General features: G+C 36.8%; 1 protein-coding gene across 6 annotated transcripts; it reads left to right on the top strand.

The window, feature by feature from the left end:
• The first annotated feature begins 1,154 nt into the window (after positions 1-1,154).
• LOC108985689 (arogenate dehydratase/prephenate dehydratase 1, chloroplastic-like) lies at positions 1,155-11,966 on the top strand. 6 transcript variants are annotated; one of them, XR_001995231.2, is made up of 12 exons: positions 1,155-1,687; positions 2,460-2,527; positions 2,639-2,731; positions 2,981-3,181; positions 3,368-3,448; positions 3,530-3,625; positions 7,123-7,200; positions 7,284-7,373; positions 7,464-7,531; positions 8,281-8,362; positions 9,224-9,376; positions 11,670-11,966. XR_001995231.2 is itself a non-coding variant. In XM_018958079.2 (12 exons), exons 2-12 carry the CDS (start codon positions 1,435-1,437, stop codon positions 9,278-9,280), a joined length of 1,167 nt encoding a protein of 388 aa, XP_018813624.1. In that variant the 5' UTR covers positions 1,155-1,259; positions 1,342-1,434; the 3' UTR covers positions 9,281-9,660. The 6 variants fall into 6 exon arrangements, 3 of the variants coding, with proteins under 3 accessions (XP_018813624.1, XP_018813623.1, XP_018813626.1); XR_001995230.2 differs by lacking the exon at positions 11,670-11,966 and adding an exon at positions 11,541-11,616; XR_001995229.2 differs by lacking the exon at positions 11,670-11,966 and adding an exon at positions 9,951-10,140.
• Positions 11,967-26,481: the final 14,515 nt, after the last annotated feature.

The raw sequence follows: 26,481 nt of genomic DNA, 5'->3' as shown, positions 1-26,481 counted from the left end.
TAATTTGATTAATGTACAATTCAAAATTCACGAATTCGAAGTTAGTCTTGGTCAAGTACTCATTTTTCATTAATCTAATAACGCCAGACAATTTCTAGATCTTATATATATCCTTGATGCCCCATTTCAAAATACATGGTAATCTTTTTCTCAAAATAGGAGATAATGCAGAATCTTACCAAAGTTTAAAAAATTATTTAGTTCTATTAATATTGGCTATGCTATCATTGATACTATCATTTATATTAGAATAATTTATCATCTTACTTGTGTATACATTTTTCCGATCGACTAGGCAGCTGGCCCAACAGTCTAGTCGGATGGTCGACCACCTACAATTAATTTATGTAGTGATGTTTGGTACTTGATGAGTTCATCCATGACTATTTTAATACTAAAGGTACTTGGATAATTTCACGGGTCATAGTTGCAAAATCCATCATAAATGGAGTATAGTACAAGCTCTTTAGTTCTTTCTAAGCTCTGTGCAATCCTTCCATGGAGATGGCTAAAGAAAGTGACGAAGAAATCCTCAATACCCCCTCCTCTCCGGAAGCCAAAAGAGAACCGAGAACAACTTGTTTTGTGAATTTTCTCGCACTTGATCGTGAGAGTGAGAGATGTATTTCATTTAAACGTTTACATATTATTGTTACAATTGGTATATCTCAGGTTTGGTTTGATTCTATAGATACTATCTCATCTCATCATTATAATTTTATTAAATTTGTATGTAAAATATAATAAATAATTTATTTTTTTAAAATTTTAAAATAAAAATAATATTTTATTTAATGCAACATGAACATTTGGGAGCCTAACATTTTTATAATTTCTTTCCACATCATCTTTATATTATATATTTATTAAGAGAAAAATAAATATAAAATAAAAATAAATATGTAGAATAAGAATAATAAATAAAAATTTTCTACCCAACATTATACACAACATTGTTGATTATTATTCTTTCATCAACCTAATTAATATACAAGTAAAACGAGTTTTTATTATTATTAATATCAAGTTAAAAAAGTAATATAAAGATAATAATCAAAACGAACAGAACTCGCACGTCCGAGGTACAAAATTCGGCCGTCGGATCTGCTAACGTGCAAATTCGGTTTATTTTATATTTTTATTTGATTTTGTCCTTTTGAGCAGTTGAACCTCCAAAAGTCTCAACGTCTGTACGAGTGTATCTGATGCAGACAGTTATCCGCTTGAACTGGTCTCATAACTGAAGCGTGTCGTTGGAAGTAAAAAGCTTTCTTCACCTAATTTTCACGTTCACCTGTTCGACGAAAGTCCTCATTGTTTTAATTCTATTGCTTTTCGCAGCACGCGCAACACATTCCTGGTTTTCAAAACCGTTTCTGATTGTTCCGGAGCATAGCAAACATTGCGGGGAAACATATTGGTTTTGAAGCTTTAATGGCTTTGAAGTCTGTGATTGTGTTGGAGGGCACAAATCCTCATTTTGGTTGGAATGATTCGGGGTCTAAGCCATCTGGGTTTCCATTGAATTGGATAAATGGACCGGAGAAAGTGTGCAAATCGATGAGTTTTGGTGGCTTTTCGGGTTTCTCAGCTTGTCGGGCTATACGGAATGTGGAAGACGGCAACACGTCCAAGCGGGGCACGCACTTGGAACGAGTAATTGATGAGACGAAGAGCTCCTTTCCAAGTGGGTTATCTTATAGCCATTTATCTGATTTATGGATTTTGTTAAGTTTTGAATTGATATATTCTAGTATTGCGAACAGATTTGGGGTGGTTTTCAGTGGGCTGTTTAATTAAAGTTTGAATACACATATTCTCATTAAGTGAGGTGGGACAAATAGCGGACCATCCTCGAAAGAATTGTAGTTTCTGGACTTTCTCCAATTGAGCATTCATGAGGAATTCATGCCGCGTGATTGTGGAGAACATATGACCGCAAGTAAATTTAAGTCGGTGAATTATCGAAAAAGTGTTAAGGATTGGGTTCATTTTTTATTTATAGACTAGAATTTACGGAACTAATGATTGATCTGATTGACCTCAAAGATTTAAACTTTATAAGTCAATACGGAAAAAGAAAGTTACAGTCTTCAAAGGCCAGGTGATGATGAAATGTTTTCTACCAAAGAGGATTTGGTGACTTGCACTTGCACAGGAGAAGTTTGAAAACCAGGTGAGGGGACTAAAGCCCAGCTGTAAAAGTAGGTTTGTGCTTCAAAGGGTGGGAAATCTTTTACGGGAAGGGAAAATAGTAGGAGTCAAAAGAGGTTTCCATCAGATAAAGATATTTGGTCTGATAAGGACCAGATATTACTGCTCTATGCTTAATTCATGTTCGTTGTAGGCAGGGAACTAGCATACTGTACTTTTTGTAAAGTTTCTCATCTTTGACAAGTTTAGTTGGATGCATCTGACTTTTGTTCTACTTCTTCATATTCAATATTTGACAAACACAGAACCATTATCTGTATCTGATCTTTCTAGTACTGCTGATGATGGTTCGAAGGTACGGATATCATTCAAGGTAGGGTATATACTTAGCGGTTGCTAGTTTCTAACGCCAACAATTAGATCAATATTACTTGTTGCTAAAGATTTAGTCCACTTTCCTTATTTGGTTGAACATATCGTGCAGGGGTATCCAGGGTCATACACTGAGGATGCTGCATTCAAAGCCTACCCTAAATGTGAAACCGTTCCTTGTAACGAGTTTGAAGATGCATTTAAGGTTTAGTATGAATTAATCTAAAAATCTGTAGGCTGGAATTAGGACATCAAAAAGAAATGCAGTCCTCCATTCTTATACAACTTTTGAAAACACTACTGTAATACCATAACATGTGGAGTCAACATCTACTCAAATCCAAGGAGAAAAAATTTTAATGGAAATATATGATAGAGATGAAGATGATGTAAACAACTGCTAGCATAGTTAATACGAATCATTGATTCATTTGTTTTTGTGTTTTATCTGTAGGCTGTTGAACTATGGCTGACTGATAAAGCAGTCCTTCCCATTGAGAATTCTTCAAGTGGAAGTATCCACCGCAATTATGATTTACTACTTCGTCATAGGCTTCATATTGTAGGTGAGGTGCAGTTGGCTGTTAATTTTTGCCTTCTGGCCCTGCCAGGCGTCAGATCAGAGCACTTGAAACGTGTTATAAGCCATCCACAGGTCAATCTTTCATTTCCTCGCTCTCTCTCTCTCTCTCAATCTCTCTCTCTCTTTGTTCTGGAAGCAGGAGAGGGAGGACGTTTTCTGCATTAAAGCTTTTGAAGTTGACTTCACTTACTTGTTATCTAATCTATATTGTCCAAACGTCTTTTCCTCATCTAAAATCTGGAAATTTCTGGTTTGCAGGCACTTTCGTTGAGTGATATTCTCCTGAGTAAGTTAGGTGTTTCCAGGGAAAATGTTGATGATACAGCTGGGGCTGCTCAGGTGAGTGATAGATGTCTTACCTGTAAAGATTTCTTCTATATCATGCCACAACGATCTTATTTTAACTTAATTTTGCTTTAGTATGTAGTCTCAAATGGCCTAAGGGATGCTGGTGTTGTCGCAAGTGCTCGAGCTGCAGAAATCTATGGGCTTAACATACTAGCAGATGGAATCCAGGTAATTTATGTCTCTTTTAACCACCACTTGATCATCATGAAATTGGATAAGAAGCAAGATCGGAGGTCTTACTCTTTTTCATTATTGGTTGGTAGCTTACAGAACAAAATACTCATGCATGTTAAGAGTTATTGCTCAACTGAGCATCAACACGACCAAGATATTGTTTGTAGTGAAATAAATTAGGTTATAGTGCTATAGTTTAGTGTGATAGTATAGCCAGCTATGTACAGATTTTAAAGTTGTGTAGGGGTGATGTTGCTGCTTGTGGTATTTGTGGTGCTAAAAATTCTACTGCAGGGGAAACAGTTTGACCATATGTGGCAATCCTGTGGATCCTCCGTTACCAAAAGATTGGACACTTGGAAATCATGTAGATTATATTCTTTTTCATCTTCTAGTCCATTTTGGTGATGTTTGATTGGTGATATTTGTAGCTTATAGGGCACATGGAACAAAAACTTTTCGATAAATTATTCTTTTGGTCCTCAATTTCTAGTTGATGTTCCAATTTCATCCTCATTCTTCTAACTGCAGCAATGTTATCCTCCAATGTCAATATTTTCCAATTTTCTCAGTTTGACCAACTCCATTTAATTTTAAACTGAACGAACAGAGTTAGCCAAATATTAAAATTTCTAATATGACTCTCTTATGTATCATATTTAGTAAATGAACTTGTGAGAAAAATTTATAGGCACACATATGGAGGCAAGGAGAACAGACTGCTATTGCTTGCTTGGCCTATCTGCAGGCTCCATGTGGCATATATTTTTTTCCATTTATAAAGAACATTTATACTAAAAGAACTCTTAATTTTATTATAAATTTAGTTTTTGTCCTCCAAACACTAACCCCAAGAGACATTGCCATCTCTCCACTGCATCGACAATCAAAACCCTCCAGTTCAAAGTTACCTAAAGCAATGGCTCAATCTATGTATTATCAAAAAATTATCTGCTGCTTCTTGATCGCTACCAAACAATTTTGTATGCTTCTTTATGATGCAAAAGAAGACCTATCCACCATTCTAGGAGAGGTTAGTGGATCGGGGGTTGGGACATAAAAACATACTTCCGGGTTTGTTGGTCTAGGTGATTTGGGAGGTTGATGGTCCCATTGCAACTAATTGAGTGTGGGTGGTGCTATTACTGTGTGATTTTAATCAAAGGCTTGCTTTATTATGGTTATGGGTTTTTGGGTAGTTTGAGGATGGGTTTGGATTTGATGAAGAGATATTTTAATGAGATAGGAATTTGGAGTCGTGGTGTTTTGGTTTGAGTTCTAGGGTGTAACGCCCCAATGGAAGGCCCAAGCCACATGACCTATACTCCAAAATGACTAGTTAATGATACAATTGGAGCCCCATTAGAACATTATAAAGAGCAAGAACTTCTCATTCTCCAGTAATATGGGATCCCATACACCACCTACCTTATCCTCTTATCATATGGGATATTACAATCTTCCCCCCTTAAATTTCCAATGTCCTCATTGGGTCCATCTGTCATAGGTGGCACGGTTCAAGTCCCACATTTCTGGTTGGAATAGGCTTTGATACCATTTGTAACGCCCCAATAGAGGGCCCAAGTCACATGGCCTATACTTCAAAAGAACTAGTCAATGATACAATTGGAGTCCTATTGGAATATTATAAAGAGCAAAAACTTCAACTTCCCAAGCAATGTGGGATCCCATACACCACCTACCTTATCCTCTTATCATCTCGGGTATCACATAGGGGGTGAGGGTTAGGGCATGAAACAAAAAGAGATGAGCAGGGGTGGAGAGAAATTAGGGCTTCAATGATACAATTTTGATCTAACCATCTTTACCTAGATCATACTCATTTGGGACTTGGCCAACTTGTTAGTAGAAGAATGCAGTGCCATGCCTCATACCCAGTAGCTTTATAGAAACCCATCTATAGCCCTGTAATAAAATTCTTCAAGTCTTGCTCTTTTTTTTTTATAAGTCTTCTCATTTCCTTCAAGGAAAATTTTTTTTGAGTGTTGGATGTTTCTAGATAGAATTTTTTTTTTCATTCACTTGGGGTGTGACAAATAGTCCCTTGATTTGGAATAGTTTGGAAACAAGATTTTTATATTCTAGTTTATGGTTACTTTCAAACTTATGCCCTGATTTCAGAAGGGTAGAACTAGCCTAGGTTATGCCTGCTACAGTGGTCGAGCTTTTGGCATGTTGGGCGAACCTCAGCAGCATCCCACAAACTTCAGCTGTGTGGAAGATGCTTCCTGTATGTCTCTATGGTGCATTTGGTAGGAACGCAATGACAGGACCTTTGAAGACAGGGGGCGTTCATTGGAGGAGATTAGATTATTATTTGTGAGAACTCTTTTTCTTTGGGCCAAAGCTGTAGATTTCAATGGCCTTGATTTTCACGATTTTCTTGTTTCTATTTCTTCCTCTTAAATAGGTGTTATCTCTTGTATACTCCCTGTGTACTTGGACTATGCCTATTCGTATTAATATAATTTAACTGTTTACTTATAAAAAATAAAAATAAATAAAAAAAGAACTTATGCCCTAATGATCCCTCTAGAGAATGCACAAAAAATTACCTCTGAGTGTTGTCACCTGTATGCATCAGGATTGTGAAAATTTTCGATGGACAACTAGAAGAATTTACTTGCCCAAAAGAGGCAGTGAGTGGTTTTTTCTAATATTTTTTAAAAAATAGAATTTAGAACTATTTTCCGTTGATGTGGCATATGCCATTGCCATGTAAACTAATACACATCTACTGTTTCCATCACATATGACAGATTTCATTACATATATTTACTGAATTAAAGGGAAGGACAAAATCAAAACAATAAAAGTTGGATAGCAGCACTGCTACAATTAGAAAAAAGGGAATTTGGCTGCGTATTGGAGCAATATGACCTATTGATAAATCCTCAACTTTAGAAGACCAAAAATGCACTTCGCTTTTTTTTCCATTTTTGTTTAAAACTCCACAACTGCTGTTAACACGTAATTTATGTAAGTTTTGATAACAATTTGCTTATTTGAAACCAAAGGATGTAAATTTTAAGAACATTAACTGCTATGTTGTATATTTTAGTTTTCCTTTGATGCAAACAAGCACTAGCTCATCTCTTCAGAGTACTAATTGCTTACCATGAGTTTAGTTGATAAACTACCTCTTTTTAAAAGATTCCAGTATCATGATGATCATGACCTTTCCTTCAATTGATGTATCCTCAGAGGTGCAAAAGCTTTTTGTGGACGACTCACATCGCTGCAGTATACATATATGATTTGAGGGCCCTGCAATGTTTTCCTGAATGCCTAAGCTACCTTAAATTTGTGTAGTTTCTTTGGACCATTTACTCTTAAGGCATTTGTTCTTATTTGAGGTGACAGATTTTTTTTTTTAAATCGTGCCATTAAAGAATTAATTCCACTGAAGGATATTTATTAGGATATTTAGTAATGCTACTTGTTTTGATTCAATTCCATGGCTTATACAGGATGACTCTGATAACATTACTCGTTTTCTGGTACTTGCAAGGGATCCAATAATTCCAAGAACTAATACGCAGTTTAAAGTAAGAGATTTATATACCCATTTGGACGTTATACATTTTCCAAAGAGTTTTTTAGTGTTGAATTTTCAAGTCCCTCATTTCAGACAAGCATTGTATTTACTTTGGATGAAGGCCCTGGAGTTTTATTTAAAGCCTTGGCAGTATTTGCTCTGAGGGACATAAACTTGACAAAGGTATCTTGGAAAATGTGTTTGTTTTAGTTAGTGTCCATGAATTTTGTATAAAAGCTTTGGCTATGAACTTTGATCTCCATGCAATTTTAGATTGAAAGTCGACCACAGAGAAAGCGGCCATTAAGAGTAGTTGATGACTCTAACACGGGGAGTGCCAAGTGAGTCTTTATTTTCATGACTTGTTATGACCAGATCTATATCAAAGTGCTCTATTAGACAATGTATTTAATGCATAATTATTGGAGTGATTTTTGTCAAAAGTATGTTCCATTGTAATGCATAATTATTGCACTTCAGACAAGCTCAGGCATTTAAGTTTGAACAACTAGGAGGTAAATGCAGCAATACACAACTTCCAGTGTGTCTAAAGGCAACCGATCATATTAATATGCTACTGCACTTGGTATTTTAATTTAATGTCACTTCTTTGTTTTCATTTTGGAGATTTTTTTTTTAAAATACCTTGGCATATTTTCTCATATTATATCTATAGTACCATACATCCCGGATTCATTTTTCCTATTATGGTCCCTTGTTCCAAAAATAAATAACCTCTAACAAGTGAAAAACTAATGGGTTGCTCCAGTGTCAATCCTTCATCTAAATGATGTTGTTTCTTTCTTTCTTTCTTTCTTTTCTTTTTTAAATTAGCTTGTGGTCACTTCTCCTTAACAATCAACATCACTTTGCACTGCCTTTCTACCATTTATGTCAGAAGTTGCATCCTACCTATCAAATTATTGTTCTTAATCCTTGTCTCTGGTACAGTTCATTCAAAATGTCAATATTCAGTTTGAGTGTATCATTGACCCTGTTGAAAATCATACCATTGCTTATGTTAATTGTACAAATTGGGAAATCTTTTTCATACGAGTTGAGAATGAGAAAAACTCATTTGTGGTTGCAGATATTTTGACTACCTTTTCTATATTGATTTTGAGGCTTCTATGGCAGAGCCCCGTGCACAAAATGCTTTAGGACATTTGCAGGTTTGTCTTTTGTCACTCTCCACTGCGAATTATGCATTCTAACAGTATATTTTTTTTTTTATGGTACTCAAAATTTTAGTTTTGTTAGATAATGAAATTTTGAAGCAGAATGCATCTCAAATCTGCAACCATGGCTTTTATGGTTGAAGAGCCCCAAACACTCCTCTGTCTCCCCCGCTTCACCATACCTACATGATATATAAATATATACATATGAATATATGTATTAGTGTGTTTGATGCCTAATATATGCCAATAAACATTTAAACTGCCAGCCAACATAGGCTTGAGCTCCAGTTTACTGTCTGTTTGTCACTTTTGTAACGCAAAGCAGTGCTTCTTGAACCTGCCTATTCTATCCTACTTCTGACTTCAGCTAGAATAAAAAAAAATGCCATCCTTAGTTCTTTATCTTGTTTTTTGAGGTCAAGAATAATGCCAATAGAGAATCTCAAATTTATCTGTTCTTGGGAGCTAACAGAAAGGAAACATGGTTTTACAGCCGTGTCCAAAGAGTATGTTCTCATCATTTACGAATTCATTATGTTTTTGCTCTCCATGATTAGAGAACCTATCCCTCCATTGTTCTTTTTCTTTATGGCTGAAGCAGTCAAGTTTCTCTGGGCCAATGCTAAAATCCTACACTATCTCCCATAATATCCCCAACTCATGCTTAAGCCCTATACTTCTGTGTTGCCAAGTGTTATTGGCATATGACATCATTCTTTTATGTTGGTGTTGATAATTATTTCATAATGATACTTCACACTGATGATATACATTACTACTATACAAAGCTAACATACTGATGTTCTTGTACCAACCTTCTGAGTTTTGCATGACAAATTTATTACTTTGCAGGAATTTGCAACATTCCTTCGCATACTTGGTTGCTATCCCATGGATACCACTTTGTAGTCCCTGTATTCTTTGCAGTCTTCTTGTGAATGGTCTTTGAGATCTCATAGTAGACAAGAAGGCTACTTCGCTACCAGTGATTACATAGGTTGAAAGGTTGGTCTCAAATCCCACATCATACCTTGTTTAAGCCAGTTAAGCCATGTTTTTAAAGACGATATCAATGATTTTGGGACACCATGGATTCTTTTTTTTTATCTGTATGGGACACCGTGGATTCTACCAAGATTATTGTTTCGGAACCATGCTTGCAAGCTAATGGGTACTTCAGGAGTTATCAACCATAATCAAAAGAGGATTTTTTTAATTTATTGTTTTGTCATTTTCTTAAAGGATTATGAAATTCTTATTAAATTCACTTAATCTTTTGTCCTGTTCAATTTGAAATCTTGATGTATGCTAGTAAGTCAAGTCTTCAAGGAGCAATGGTCAAATATGATGTTCATCACACTTCACAGGCTGTCCTATCTTCAATGTTGTAACGTTCACCCTCTTTCACTTCTGATGATAGGAACTTTGAGAAAGTGTTTGTGAATTCATTTAGTATCTAACTTTTAAGTGAGATGTCATAGATAGTTTTTCCACTGAAACATTAACCTTTTACTTCATGGGGTCATTTGGATGTTGCTGGTGCTAAGCTAGTGGACAACTTGGTTTTGGCATCTGACAGGGAGCAGCAAGAGTAGTGATGTTGATGCCATGGTGATGTTGGATTCCCAATGATTATGGTGGAGCAGTGGTGGTAAATGGTGTTGGTGGTCTTACTGGCCTAGTTGATAAATATTGGAGGTGGTGAAAGTACCATCTGTAAGGCGATATGGCATTGCTTAAAAAAATGGTGATACAACATTGTATGAAACCTTCTTTTTGGGTATAGGGAGCTTTGTCTATAGGCAAGGCTTAAGGTTTTATAACTATACCTTTCAAAATACTATCAGTGGCCATGTAGGAAATGGCGGCGACAGCTGCAACATGATAAAATTGTGTAACCAGCCTAGTAGTCGTCTATCTTTGTTGGGATTAACTGGTTATCAATGGCTAATTTGAAGTATAAAAGCGGAAGCAAACAAAGTAAAATAACAACAATCACACACAAAACACCAAGATTTAAGTAGTTCAACTCAAAGTAAACCTATGTCCACAGGCAGGGTCGGTCTTAATGAATTCACTATCAAAACAAATGTGGATTACAAGAGATCTTACAAAATTTCCAATCCCAGAGTCCCAATGAACTCTCAAAAATCTCACAAAAGGACTTTACTCTCTCTCTCTCTCTCTCTCTCTGTATTCTAACTGCTCAAAAGTACAATACATTGAAATTAAGTTTGTATTTATACTGAAACAGCGCAGAAGACCTAATTACGAACATTGCTCGAGCAGAGTGTCGAGCGAAACTCGAGCAAACTTTAGGTCTGGCACTCGCTCAAACTGAGTGTTGAGCGAGTGTCGAGCGAACTCTCTGCCTAGATCTCGCTCGAGCTGACTGTCGAGCGAACAATCTGTATGGGTCCCGCTCTAGCTGACTGTCGAGCAACTATCGATCTAACAATCTATCTGAAGCTTCGTTTGAGCGGCAGGACCACCGTTTGAGCGAACAATCTGGAAAAACACTTTCAACAAGAATCAAGCCACCTCTTAACAATCTTCGTCAACTGGATATAAAAGTTCAAAGTTCCACATCATCCATGTCAACAGGAGACCTAAGAACCCGAGGAATCTAGTAAGAGAAAGTGAATCATCTTTGGTTCCACTTGCTAATTGTGAAGATTGCATCATTAATGTATAACATACACAACGACCTATGAAGACTCAACTCATATCTAGATAGATGTTTTTAATAGGGTTCACATTGCACAAGTGTCCAATGTCATATTATATTAGACTTTTAACTCAACTCTAATATCATTTGTATTGATACACAGAAAGAATCACTTGAATCTAGATTTACATTTCAAAATGACTAATCAAAATTATAATTGGAGCTCATTAATGTCATTATAAAATTCAATTCCACACGGTAAGAAACCAATGCATGTACATAGGAGTTGACATTTATGTTCTTCTATCATGTTAATTTACTTCTAAATACTTCTCTCACCCACTCTGATACTAAATGGAGCATTACAATATTCGATGAGTTTGACTTAATAAAAAAAAAACAACTCTCTTAGCAAGTACTTACTAAATTATACTGGTAAGGTCTTTTATATGGATTTATAAAGATCATCTATCAAACGTAAATTGGTATATATTTGTCCAGGAAAAACTCTATTTGCAACCGGCTGGGGGAATCACTACGTAACCGGGTGGATAAAAAATTTTATTTTTTCTACCTTCTTCATTTCCTTCCCTCTCTCTCTCTATCAATTTTTTCCCAATTCTGCTACAGGGTTTAGTGCAAAGTTGAAATTTGAGGCTTCTAAAGACCACGAAGACGAGAGATCACAAGAGACCCATGAAGACCAACAACAATCTTGAAGACACAGATGATAAAGATTTTCACTTTGAAGACGTGCCAAAATGGTTGAACTGGTGACTTTTCTTTCTGGCAACCCCCAATACGATGTCCCAAAAATTGCATCTCTGTCTAAGCGAAGTTTTTCCTACTTCAAATAAAATTCATGCTCACAAAGCTTAGCGCTGAGCTACCATTCCTCTAATCTATTGCCCCTATGTGCCACTCCTCTTTGCTTGACAAATAGAGGCACTTTTCTTTTAAAGAAACAAATTGTGGAAACAATTATCTTACAATCACAATCATCTCCTCACAATTTTTATTACAATATCATTAATTGTTATCTTTTTTTTTAAAAGGGAAACTGTCATCATTCATTCATCAAAAAAACTTACATCCATGACTGGATACATTATGGGATGTCTCCATATCAAATATGACTTCATAAACTAAAATAATGCATTTGGAGCTCTACTAGTATATTATTTCCTTTTGTGACTAGTCTGGTCTTCACTATTGCAGATACTCTCTACAGTAAAAGGTCCAAGAGACAATACTCTTTGCCTAAACAGATACTCAACATCATCCTTCATAGAAAGAGATGACAACCTCTATAGACAAACGTTCAAGAGACGAACTCATTTTTTATTTTAATTAACAATAAGGAAACCAATAAAGAAAGTAGTAAGATAGATGCGAAAAATGACAGATTACAGTTTGGACCAATTCTAGTAGACTTCAAAATTTGTGACAGCCTGTGAAGACAATACACTTGTCTCTTTTCATCTACAAATGTCATATCTGAAAGATCTGGTGGTGGCGAGTCTGGTGATCTGGCGCGTGTCTCGAGAAGAGTTAGCGAAAGGGGTGGCGCGTGAGGACTACACACAGATGTGGAAGGCGCATGAGAACCACACACGATGATTTTTGCAAAACCACCGCTTGCCTCCGAACGATTTTTGACCTGTGAATCTACTTGTGTCGTGCGTGTCTCTCAGTAGTTGCCGAAAAACTGTAGATCTATCATTTTCGACTTTGAAGAAAGTAAAATAAAACCAAGTAAAAGAAAACTTACTAGACAATGTGAGTGAATGGAGGAATGAGAGGGAGGAGGAGGAGGAAGCCAAGGCCTCCTGCCCCTCTGGCGAAAATCAGATATGGAACCCTTGATTTTTTACGAGAGAGGGGGGGAGGTGCTAGGGTTTTTTTCTTATTCATATGATTCTAGACAACAATCATACATTGGATATCTATTAATTGTTATCTTAGAAGTTGAATTTTGCTACACATAAGTTGGAATATTAACACAATATTTATAGTGGGACCTATTATAACTTTAAAAAAAATACCAATCAATTTTTAGTATAATTAATGTGAAAAACTTAATGTGTTGGGTGTGCATGTAAAAAAACTAGGCATGTAAATAGTTCTTTTAATTCATGTCTAAGAATCACAAATATTTAGGTTTCATGTTTATAAGTAGAATTTCCAAAAGGAAAATAACGGGAGAAGTTCTCTTAACCAAATTTTCTTTTTGGCTATAGAGTTTTGCAAATAAATATGCATCACATATACCATGCATTCTGAAAACAACATATTAATGAATATATTGTGAAAGCATGCAGCCAACAACTAGTGAGGTTGTAGTAGCTAATAAATTGATCATGTCGTTTAATTTTATGATCCAATGCCTATTATGAGGGACCCCCTCGTTTACTGATGACACTTTTGAGGGGAGGAAAAGTATCCCTTGCATTAACGGCAACTACAAAAGGATTAAATTCAAATCCCAACTCTCGGAGGATACATGTGATCATGAAATCATCATCATCCATTGGTTTCCCTGCACCCCGATTTGAGAGAGTCAAGGATTTGACTTTGTTAAGATAGTCTTCCAATGAATAACCTTTGGAGAGTGATCGAAGCTCCCATTTCATTTGTTGTTCACAATCGCGTTTGTGACTACCATACAATGTCTCGAAGACCTGCCACATATCATAAAAGGACTCACTGTTAATCACTAGTGATAAAGGAGCATCAGATAGAGATCAGATATTAAGCCAACCTAGGGGTGATATTCGGTCGGTCCGGACCGGAAAAACCGACTGGACCGGACCGAGAATGGTACCGGTCGGTCTCGGTCCGAATTTTATAGGACCGACTTAATTCGGTCCGGTCCACGGTCTATGGGTTTTTCGGACCGGACCGGACCGAATTAAAATGAAAAAAAATATATATTAATTATATAATTCTCATTTAACATATCACTAACTCACCATTAAATAATTATTAACTAATAGTCTAATACTAATATTTATAATTTTATACTAATATTAATATTTATACTAATAGTCTAGACTTTACTTCTAGTCTTCTATACTCTAATATGGTATATAAAAAAAAAATACTAATAGTCTAATATAGAGTAAGAGTCTACGACTATAGTTATAGTTATACTAATATTATAATATTGTTATAACTTATACTAATCATGGATTCATGATTCATAATAACTAATCACTATAAGTCTATAGTATTAATGTATTACTATATAATATATAGTATTAGTATCACTATATCATTATAATATATATTACTATTACTATTACTATTAGTAATTTAGTATGGTATAGTCAATAGTTATTTAGTATAATATAAGTATTATATAATATATTATACTAAGTAGTAAGTACCAACTATATAACTATTATAAGTTATAATAACTTTACTCATATAAGAGTTATAGTATAATAGTATTAATAATTTAATAGCATATTATAAAAGTTATAGTATTATAGCATAATATTTGTATAATAGTATAGTATTAATATCACTAAAAGTTATAAGTTATAACTATATATACCTAATAGGCTAATAGCATAATATTTGGGTTTTTTTAGTTTTTTATATAGAATAGTTTTTTTTTTTATCATTGTATTTTTCAAGATCAAGCTTTTTTTAGTAGTTTTAGCTAAAAAAAAATGTACAAAATTAAAATTTGAAGTGGGCCGAAAAAAATTGAAATTGGGCTAAAAAAAAATCAGATTTAGATGGGCTGAATGGCCCATTTTAGACATGTCCAGACCGACTGGACCGACCCTAGACCGGACCGGACCGAAATGGACCGGACCGAACCAATCCTATATGTGACTCGGTCCGGTCTAGGGTGAACAATTCTTGGACCAAATAGGTCCGGTCCGGTCCACAAAATGGCCCAAGACCGGACCGGACCGGACCGAACTCACCCCTAAGCCAACCAATGATCAACTAATCAATACGCAGCCAACATGCTACTACTGGATTGAGAGCCGACACACCATCTTCACCAAAGATAGTCGCTAGTGGACATTGAATTTCATTTTGGATATAACCAAGAAGTCCACAACCACGTGTGAAATAAGGACTATCTGCGCCTTCCATAGCAGATAGTTGGTTGCTGCTAATTTTATAGAGATATTGGGTAAGTGAGTTTTAGTAGGTAAAACTGTTAAGAACCCATTAGGTAGAACTTACTCTTGAAAATCAGCTTACAAGAGAATGGTGCATAGGAGCTTATAAACTTCAACCAATCTCTTACTTAGTCAATGTGGGATCGTAACAACAACCACACTCTGCAGCCAATGTCCATGGCGGTCCCGACGCTCACACGGGCTGGTTGTGTGCTAGATCTTTCCTAGCCCCGAACGAACACTACTATGTTGGCATCACCCCAGTGCCGCACGATTGCAATCATCGCAACATGGCCTTAGACATAGGGTGGCTCTGATACCATTTGTTAAGAACCCACTACGTATAACTTACCCTTGAAAACCGGCTTACAAGGGAATGGGTGCCTAGGGGCTTATAAACCACCAAGCAGTCCCATACTTAGTCAATGTGGGATCGTAACAAAAACAAAGAGAGAATCAATGTCATCCAATTGTTGGATGATAGGTCCCACTACAGATTAATGCTTAAGTAAATGTTCTCTTTGGGTGAGAATGTACAACACTGAGATAATTTGCTTTCTGATAATCCATTGATAAATTCTGGGATGATAATTTGCTTTCTGATAATCCATTGATAAATTCTGGGATGCTTAAATAAGTAAGGCCACGTACTAATTGCCGGAAAAGAAAAGAGAAACTAATAGCTAGCAACTGGAATACAAACACACATAAAAACAGAAAGCATAACTAACGGAAATAAACATGCAACAGAAAAACTACATCCTGCAACGTAAAACTCTCAACTGCAAATTACCCAATCCACCCCAGCGTAGCCTTCTCATTCTTCACGTGCCCATGACCCCGTCTACTGCAATGGTCTTTTTTCTTTATGTACTTCCAACCTCCCTGCATGCCGCATGCAACAGTCTTTCACATCCAACCTCATTCCAGATATTTGGGATTTGGCTTAAGGCTCCTTGCTGATCGTCATGGCCTACCCCCCTCCCCCCCAATTACGTGGATCCTTGTCCTCAAGGTCCACACCTGGAAACATGTCCAACAGCTTTTTTGTGGGCTTCCATGTCGCCTCCTCTGTTGATAGATGTTTCCAATGCACCAAACTCTCATTGATAATATGGGCTCCTTGTTTGATTCAGCGAGTATCTAGAATAGCCTGTGGTTCCACCACTACTACCCCTTTGTCGGTGAATGGTGGCAACTCCGTGCTGTGCGCCTCCACATTTCCCCCGTTATTGGTGTATCATTTTAGTAGCGACACGTGAAACACTAGGTGAATGCACAACCCTTCTTGTAATTGTAACTTGTATGTGATGGAGCCAATTTTCTCCAGAATTTTGTAGGGGCCCATAGAAGTGGCTAGCCAATTTCTGGTGGACTCGTTTGAAAACTGTTTGTTGGCGGTATGGGTGCAGCTTCAAAAGCACTATCTCGTAGATTTCGAACAACACATCTCTTCTCTTTTGATCTGCTAATTGTTTCATCCTATTAACCAAGCATGCTAAGTTGGCCTTAAGTTGTTGGAGCAGTTCATCTTGGTTCAATAGTTGCTGATCAACTTCATGCACTGGTGAGAGTCCCTCTTTGTACAACGGAATAGTGGGTGGCAATTGGCCATACAGCGCTTGAAAAGGGGTCATTCCCGTGGAGATGTGGTAGATTGTATAGTACCAGTATTCAGCCCAAGGTAAGTAGCAACTCCATTTTCGGGGCCACTGGTGGACAAAGCATATGAGATATTATTCGACACAACGATTGACGACTTTTGTTTGGTCATCGGTCTACGGGTGGTACACGGAGCTGAGCTGCAGTTCAGTGCCCGACATTTTGAAGAACTCTTGCCAGAATTTGCTCACAAAGATTGGGTCTCGGTCACTAATTTTGGACTTGGGCATTTCGTGCAGCTTAAGGACACCCTCCACAAACTTTTTTGCCACACTCTTGGACTTGAGTGCGTGATAATCCTTGCAAAAATGCCAGTTTCCATCCTTTTTCTTCACTAATAGTATGGGTGATGAAAAAGGGCTCGTGCTAGTTCAAATAAGGCCTGAATTCAACATATCTTGGACCTGCTTCTCAATCTCCTCCTTTTTATAGTACGCATATCGGTATGGTCGAACATTAATTGACTCGGTTCCTTCTTTGAGGGAGATGCAGTGATCAACTTCTTTGGTGGGTGGTAGACTTGAAGGCTCCTTAAATAAATCCGAGACCTCTTGCAATATTTTCTGCATGTTAGGATGTATGTTTTCTTGTGGCTCCTTAGCGTTGACCTGTAGAGATATTGCAAAAATTGCATGGCTTTGGCGAGCCTCTTTCGATAGCTCTTTAAGGGATGCCACTTGAATAGCTTCACCTTCAGCCCCTTGCAACCACCCGATTTGGTTCTCCCAAAAACATTCCATGGTTAACTGCTTCTAGTTGCAAACCACGTAACCTAGCATCTTGAGCCATTGAATTCCCACGACTAGATCCAACCCTGTAAGTGGAAGAGAATAAAGACTTAAAGAGAAATGAGTGCCTTGTAGGTCCACTCGTACCTCTTCGAACAGCCCCTGGCACTTAAGTTTCTCTCCATTGGCTATTCACAAGGTGAAAGCTTTGGTTGGCACCATTGGTAACCACAGCCCGTTGGTTAACTGCTCACTAATGAAATTGTGAGTTGACCCATTGTCTATTAATACTATGACATCATGGGAACCAATCTTGGTAGCTACACACATAGTCTTGGGCATAGTCCATCATGTTAACACATGCAAAGTAATCTCTAGTTCGGGCAGCTCTTCATGGTTCTCCTCAGCTGGTGGTTCGTCAATGACGTCGTCATAGATAATGTTGTCGATGCCATCATGTCCTTCTAGCATCAGTATTTGTGGCCCTTGACACTGGTGACTTGCAGTAAATTGGTCATTGCAATTAAAACATAAGCCTTGAGCTCGCCTCCGCTGCATTTCATCCCAAGTCAGTCGTCGAATAAGAGTTGCAGGTGCGGCTAGTGCCGCCCGATTTGCAGGAGGAAGAGCTAACAAGGCTCTCGTTGGTGTTGGAGGTCGTATGAACCTCCTCTGTCTGGATATTTGGTCATCTTTCATTCACGCTAAATTTATAGCCTCGTTTAACGTCTGGGGTTTAAACATTCGGATACCATCCAAAATTTCTAACTTTAGGCCACCCATAAATGTCCCAACCAGAGTCTTCTGAGTACATCATCGTACCTGGTTGCCTAAGCGTTCGAATTCTTGCTAGTAATCATGTAGAGAACCTGCCTGTCTGATTCTTGAAAGTGCCTCATCAAAATCTTCGCACTCCTAAGGCCCAAAACTGGCCCAGAGTTCGTCTTCAAAATTTGCCAAGGAGAGAACGCATCCTTCTTCTCGGAATGTCCTGTGGATCCACCACCACCACTGGTTAGCTTCTCCTTCCAAGTGATAGGAGACCAAAGAAACTTTCTGCGCCTCGGGAGTATTCTAGAACTCAAAAAATTGGTTCAATTGACTCTGTCAAATCATCTCCTAAGAATCGAGGAAATTCAAGCTTCGCTGTTTTGGAGGATACAACCTGTCACCCCCCGTTGTTGCCTTCTCTATGGTGATTGTCGTGGTTTGGGAATTCCTAGTTCGATAGCAAGGCGTCATAGAGGCGATTGAGGGTTTCTTCCAAATGATGAAGCCTGTCTGCCATGCCAAGCTCCATTCTTTGTAACCCATCCTGCACTACGTCGAACCCAGCCTCCAAATGCTTAATGAGTTCTTTATTGGTTCTCATGACCTGGCTCTAAGTACCAATGATAGGTCCTGCTACAGATTAATGCTCAAGTAAATGTTCTCTTCGGGTGAGAATGTACCACACTTAGATAATTTGCTTTCTGATAATCCATTGATAAATTTTGGGTTGCTTAAATAGGCAAGGCCACGTACAAATTGCCGAAATAAAAGAGAAACTAGTAGCTAGCAACTGGAATACAAACACATGTAAAAACAGAAAGTATAACTAACGGAAATAAAAATGCAACAGAAAAAATACATCCTGCGACATAAAACTCTCAGCTGCAAATGACCCAGTCCACCCCAGCGTAACCTTCTCGTTCTTCACGTGCCCATGACCCCGTCTACTGCAATGGTCTTTTTTCTTTACATACATCCAACCTCGTTGCATGTTGCATGCTGCATGCCGCATGCAACAGTCTTTCACGTCCAACCTCATCCTAGATATTTGGGATTTGGCTTAAGGCTCCTTGCTGATCGTCGTGGCCTAACATATCAAAGAGGTAGAAGACAATGCCATGGATGATACCTCGATAGCTCTTGATACCATGTAACAAATCAGCCTACTTTTTGTATGCGGATTTGTATTGATTTTTATATACACTGTAGAGGTCAACTATGAATAAATTTACCTACCCCACTAGCTATACAATCTTTTAAAAGAAATAATATTTGCAGTCGTAGAGTACGTAAGCACTGTGCAATTTCTTTATAAAAAGTGAATAAATATGATACGTACATTCAAAAAAAATTAATTTTTTAATAGTAAACCATACTCTTTTTCAAACCGATTACATGATATTTATGTGCTCCATAAATATATATAGCATTACTCATCTTTTAAATATAAAAACTAATGATTACATTATATTTACACCAGGCAAAAATCACGGAATGTAAATATGCGGCAAGTAATTAAGATATGCCAGAATCATGAGGGAAAGGATGACAACATCAAGGTTGGCAACAAAGCGTGGGATTTCCACAAGCTTGTCTTGTCATAGATTGGCACAAATGTTTGTTTTTCTTTATTACAACAAAAGTTCTAAAAAGCATGCCCATTATAAAAGCACAAGTTGCACACCCTCAACATCAATAAATAGTGAAATGTTAAATCTACCCTCATTTAAAATATAACCTCATGTCTTTTTAAGAGCATTCGCATTCGGTATCACAAAGCATGTTTTCCCTTATATTTTGAGAAAAATTTTAGGATTTTCACTCCAAACCCTCCTCCAGCCGAATCCCTAAAATGGAAATCAACTTTTCGAATGCTACAGCGGTTCCCCTATTTGGGGATCCACTATATATCCCCAAATTTGATTTCGTGCTTTCCCCGTTGTTGGTCCCGCATCTTTTTCTCTTCGACTGTTGGGTGCCCTCGTCGTTTTCGCCCCTCCCTCGCATCACAACCACCATCGACGGCAGCCTCTCCATCGAAAATCAACGTAAGTCCTCATCCCCTCTCAGTTTCCTCCGTGGCAAGATTCTCCCTTCTTTCCCACACATACTGATCTATTCGACTTCCTCCATGGTTGAACTTTGTGAGAATCGAGATCCTTCATGGCTGGCCACCGAGCTTCTCTATCGCATTTCATTTTTGGGATCCTCCATGGCTGGACTCCATCCTTCTCTCTTGCATAAATCCAACACTGAAATTGCTTACCCATTTGTATGCTTTGTAGTGAGATATGTTCTTGCTTGTGCTTTTTTCAGATTTTTCTTGCAATTTACATACATATGCTCAGAGATTAGGATTTGCTATGCACTGATTTGGGGCTATTCGGTGCACTGAATTGCTTGCTCAAAAAAATTCTAGTTTTTTACAAGCCTCTGTTGTTGGATTGGGACTTGCTATTGCTGTGATTTGGTGCACTGATTTGTTCTTGCTTGTGTTGTTTTTGAATTTTTCTTGCAATTTACATACATGTGCTCAAAGATTGAGATTTGCTATATACTGATTTGGGGTTATTTGGTGCACTGGATTGCTTGTTTGAAAAAAAAAAACCTAACTTTTTACAAGCCTGTGTTGTAGGACTGGAATTAGCTATTGCTGTGATTTTGCCTATTTGGTGCACTAATATGTTATTGTTTGTGTTGTTTTTGGATTTTTTGAGGAATTTACAAGCCTATGCTCAGAGATTGAGACTTGATTTTGTCATGATCTTGTCTTTTTTGTGCACTGATCTGTTCTTACTTTCTCGAAAAAAACCCTAGCTTTTTACAAATACTCTCATCAGTGAATTAATCTGTGGGTTTAATTTTTAATTAAAAATTGATAAAAACATCAGTTCGTAGCTTTCTTTGTTCTTTCTTATTTGTTATTGCTAACTCAAAACCCTAGCTTTTTTCAAGATTGGGATTTTTGTACATTGATATGGTTGGGTTTCAGTGCTCTTTTTGCACTAAAATTGGTTTTGAGGGTTCTTTTTTGCACTGTTGGTGCTATTGTTATGTTATTTTTGCATGTGTAGTGCTATTATCAAAACTGTTTTTGCATGTCTAGTGCTATTCCACGGTGTTGTTTTTGCACTAAAATTGGTATTCAATAGTGCTATTTTTGCAACATAAATTAGTATTGGTTTGCTAGTTTTGCACTGAAATTGCAACCGATGGTGTTGTTTTTGCATGTATAGTGCTATTGCCAAAACTGTTTTTGTACTGACTTTGTTATTTCACTTATAAGAAAGTTGGCAGCGAGTCTAATGAGCATGTTTTATAATTTAATTTCCCAAAAAGCATGGTTTATGTTGATTTCCATGTCCTTTATCACATTTATCTTTCTTTTCATTCTGAATTCCACCTCTATTTGGTCCTTTGTAGCGTTTGGTACTGATCAATAATTATTTCTCAGGGGGGTGCATGTATACTGTGAGGCTATGATGATGGTTATATTTTGTATTTTGGAGGGGGTTAATTCACAAGTGTTAATGGGGCCTTATTGATATGGCAAGATAATCCTAACCCGGACGGCCATCTTGCACTTTGTGATAGTTTTCACAAAAGACTGCTGGGGTTTAACATTTTGCAGCCATTTGAAGTTGGGCTCCTGGCTTACACGTGTAGAAAAAAACCATTCTGATCCCCATGGAACACACATTCGATATGCAGCACCAAATGCGAATGTTCTTATTTAGCATGATGATTTTTGCTAATTTTGCATGCTATTTGGATTTGCTTTGGTTCTTTGTTGGATTTTGTAAATTAAATTTATTGGTGTTATGTTATGATAGAGAAGTAATGTGACTCAGTTTTCTTTGTTGGATTAACCCCCTCGGTTGTGATGATGACAAAGTCTCGTGGGGACACAGAAAATTTAGTACATACCTCCATGGCATGGTAACTTGGAGGGCCAACAAATAGTGGCAATTGGTTGTTGCAGTCATTCAAGGGTGCCAAATTTCCTAAATGTTACCATTCGGTTCCAGAGTCGGCTAGCAAAATCACCCTCTCTATTTTTCTTGTTTGGTATGATTTTGGTTGTGTATCCCTCGACTGTGATGATCACACAATTGAGTTAATAGTTTGGGTATGTTTGGGGGCTTCACAAGAGAAAGTTGAGTGTCAAGAATGGAAATGCTCACTATTTATCTATAAACTTGAAGCAAAAGAAAAGATAACATTATCCAATACCTAAGTCAAGTAGTAGCACTAGCAATATCTTATGCTCAACAAACTATCATCAATATGAATACTCAGTATGTTATTGTGGTATTAAAGCATCTTGATGAACTGCTCATGCCGAGGATAATGAGAGGCGCCAATTTTTTAGCTGCGTAAACTATGAGGTGTTCTGTTTTATAGTGGAATCCTGATTTTGTTTCTCATCTTATTGTTGCATTGGATGTAGATAATTCACTTACAATGAGGTTGTCCTCTCGGCTTCAAAGGGTTGGGCTTCAACCTGAAAAATTCACATACTCTTTTGTTATAAAAGCTTGTGGTTTTGGTTAACCTGGGCTGGAGGATGGGATCGAAGAAGCTGGGAGGGCGGAGGGCAAATGAGAGATGCTGAAGTTGTACAAAGGAGAAGAAACTTCTGTTTTGATTTTTTTTTTTTTTTTCTTAAACTTATCCACGTTGTCAATTCGTGCGATTTGTGCATTACAGGAGGCTTCTCTGTAGTAGTATTGTTATTACAATGAGACACGGAGCCAATATATGTTTTAGTCTTTTAGAGATATAATTTAGATGATGAGATGGGATGAGATAAAAATTAAAATTTAAAAAAATATATTATTTAATTAAATTTTTTAAAAAATTAAATATTATTTTTTAATATTATTATTATTTAAAATTTAAAAAAATTGAATTGTTTATTATATTTTATTTAAAAATTTTAAAAAATTATAATGATGAGATGAAATGAAACATTTTCACTATCCAAACAGGCGTTAGATAGTATATATATATATATATATATATATATATATATATATGTGTGTGTGTGTCTTCAGATCCCTTTTGAAAAGGAGGTGCTCATAGGGAAAATTCTTATTGCAGTCCCCCATTCGGGGTCTGCAATACAGTCCTTTAATGAAAAGCATCGTTTCATTAAATAAAATGAAACACTGTGTTTCATGTAAGGAAATGCACGGCGTCATGTAAGGAAACCCATCGCCCAGACCCTTGCAAGCACTCATCCCTTCATCGCCCCAGACCCATCGAGCATACCAAGCCCATCGCGAGCGCTGTCGCCGTGCCCAATCCCATCGCAATGTCGTTGTCGTGGACATCTCCGTCTACATCGCACAGGGCCATCGCCGTGGCCATCTCCATCTTGGTGAGGATTTCCTTCTCTGCGATTTGAGCAGTAGTTGGTGAGGGATTTTCTCTGTGAATGTACATAGTCCTTGAATATACATATCCATAAAAAAGGCATTCATACTCTCACTCCTCTGAGTTGTGCTCATCCCAGCCCAAAATGTATTTTTCAAGTATACGGGAACCCAATACATTCGCTCAGTATAGAAACTTTGAAGCTATGCATTTTTCTTCAAATTGTAGGTGTCAATAAACACCTCCCAAGACTTCTTAAACTCGTCAGAAGTTTGAGAATCATAAACATATCTCTGCAATGCACTTTTCAACCCACACTTAAATTCAGCATGTGAGCCCAACTTCTCTAGTAGTTTTCTCATTATGTACCACAAACAGTATCTATGCCAGGTATTTGGAAAGACTATTGCAATAGCATTTTTCATGGCCCTATCTTGATCAGCGATGATAGCTTTTAGCGTCCTCTCATCCATACATTTCAATCAAGTATCAAATAACCAAACAAATGTTTCAGTATTTTCACTTGATATCAAACCTGCTCCCAAAAGTATTACCTGTCCATGGTGGTTAACACCAACAAAAGAAGCAAATGGCATGACATATTTATTTGTTAGGTTGTTGTATCAAATGTCACAACATCCCAAAAATAATCATATGTTGCTCTGCTGCGTGCATCGGCCCAAAAGACATTTTTTAATCGACCCTCATCATCCAAATCCATTGATGAGTAAAACCCATCGATGAGAAACCCCATCATCATCATCATTTCCTAGTGTTGGTTCTGAAACCCCATCATCATCATTTCCCGACGTTGGATCTGAAACCTCATCATCATCATTTCCCGGCACCCCATCATCATTATTTCCCGGTGTTGGATCTAAAACCACATCATCATCATCATCATCATCATCATCATCATTCCCTAGCAATACAACATGATTATCAATCACTACCTCATCATCTCTCACATTTGGAGTATCCATATAATTACTGCTTTCTAAAAAAAAAACAGTGGTCGCCTAGTGTGCATTCTTCCCCTTTCTCCATCAAGAACAATCTTCATATATTTAAAGCACAACATGAAAGTAAAAACATATATATATATATATTTAAAGTACAACAAATTAGCAAACCTGACAACTAAGAAAAGAAAACAATTGAAGCAAAATATAATAAATGCAAGAAATAAAGTTCAGAAGTATGATTATGTTTTTAACATAGACAATATATGTTAGTAGAAGCAAATGAAATAGGTAAAATCATGTATATTGTTTCTAGAAATAATCTAGTTAAATCTTTTACTGATTCTTATTTATGTGTTGTTTTTGCCTATTATGGAATCATGTATACACTAATCCCATATGAAAAAAAATGCCCCTTCTTTTTTTTTTTTTTTTTTTTGCTGGATACATATCTATTGGGACTGATAAACACATTAATAAAGTCATTTTTGCATGCAGACAGTAGTATTTATCCAACAAGCAGCGTGAATACCACTCATAAACACATTAATATGATTTCATTGTTTCATGCTTTATGCAGCAGAAACTCAAAACCAGATACTATGTAATAATATGATAATACACCCATGGGTCATAGTCGTAGTCAGTCCAGGTGCTTGCAAACTGAAATAATTGAGGGAAAGAGTTAGAAATGGTGCTTTCCCCATACTCAGCCAACACGTTACACATCTTTGTGTAGTAGGACTAGCTAAAACATTAAATCAGTGTGTGTAAATAAACAAGTGCATATCAAGGTTCTCTACCAAGGAGGTCGTCGGCAGTCGATGGTGGAGAAGGTCGTTCCGTTGATGGTGGATTGAGGGTGGTCAAGGGGCACGCATGGCGCAGAGGGCTGGCTGATTTGAATTTGGGAAAAATTTGCTTCAGATTTAAGTTGTAGAGGATGAAGGGTATTTTTGTCAATTCATACTTTAAAATAGGATAAAATGGTGATTTCCTTACTAGGACTGCAATACAGTCCGGACTGTATATAAAACGACCCGTTCTCATAGATGCAGAAAAATGGACCGATCGATCCTCCCTCCATTTGTTGTTCACCATTAAATAGTACTATAGAGTACCACTAATAGATCATTTGAAACTTGCCGCTCAGACGGCCCTCTTGACGTAGCATCAACACGTAATGTCACATAGTTTATTAAAAAAACACAAAAAAAAATATATTAAAACAAAAAAGGCATTCAAAAATAGAAAAAGAAAAAAACTAAAATTCTAAGTTCCCTCTACTATTTTTGTGTTTACATTTTTAATATTTTTAATAAACCACATGAAATCACATGATAATACCATGTTAAGAACATCATCTTAGCGATAAATTTGATATGATCGAGTAGCTGGTGTTATCCAGAAAAAAATATTAGGATTTGTTTGGTTACACAAAATTAAATTATCTTATCTATATAATCATTATAATTTTTTCAAATTTCTATACAAAATATAATAAATAATTTAATTTTTTCAAATCTTAAGATAAAAATAATATTAAAAGTTTATATTATAGTAATATTTTATTTAACTTTTAACAAAACATTTCACCTCATCTCATCTCATTTAAACTGTAAAACCAAACCACGGCTAATATTATTTCGTGAAAAGAACAAAACACACGCAAGAAAACTTGTAGAGAGTGAATGATATTGACCATCCAACATATAACACTTTCTTTTGTCTTTACAAAAAGGCAGACAATGAAGCCAGCTTACGAGAAAGAGTGCATGGTTTGGCATTACCAGCG

The sequence above is a fragment of the Juglans regia genome, chromosome 1, assembly GCF_001411555.2.
Source record: "Juglans regia cultivar Chandler chromosome 1, Walnut 2.0, whole genome shotgun sequence".
Taxonomy (NCBI): domain Eukaryota; kingdom Viridiplantae; phylum Streptophyta; class Magnoliopsida; order Fagales; family Juglandaceae; genus Juglans; species Juglans regia.
Note: the sequence above shows the minus strand (reverse complement) of the source record. Positions and strands in the feature narration are given on the sequence as shown.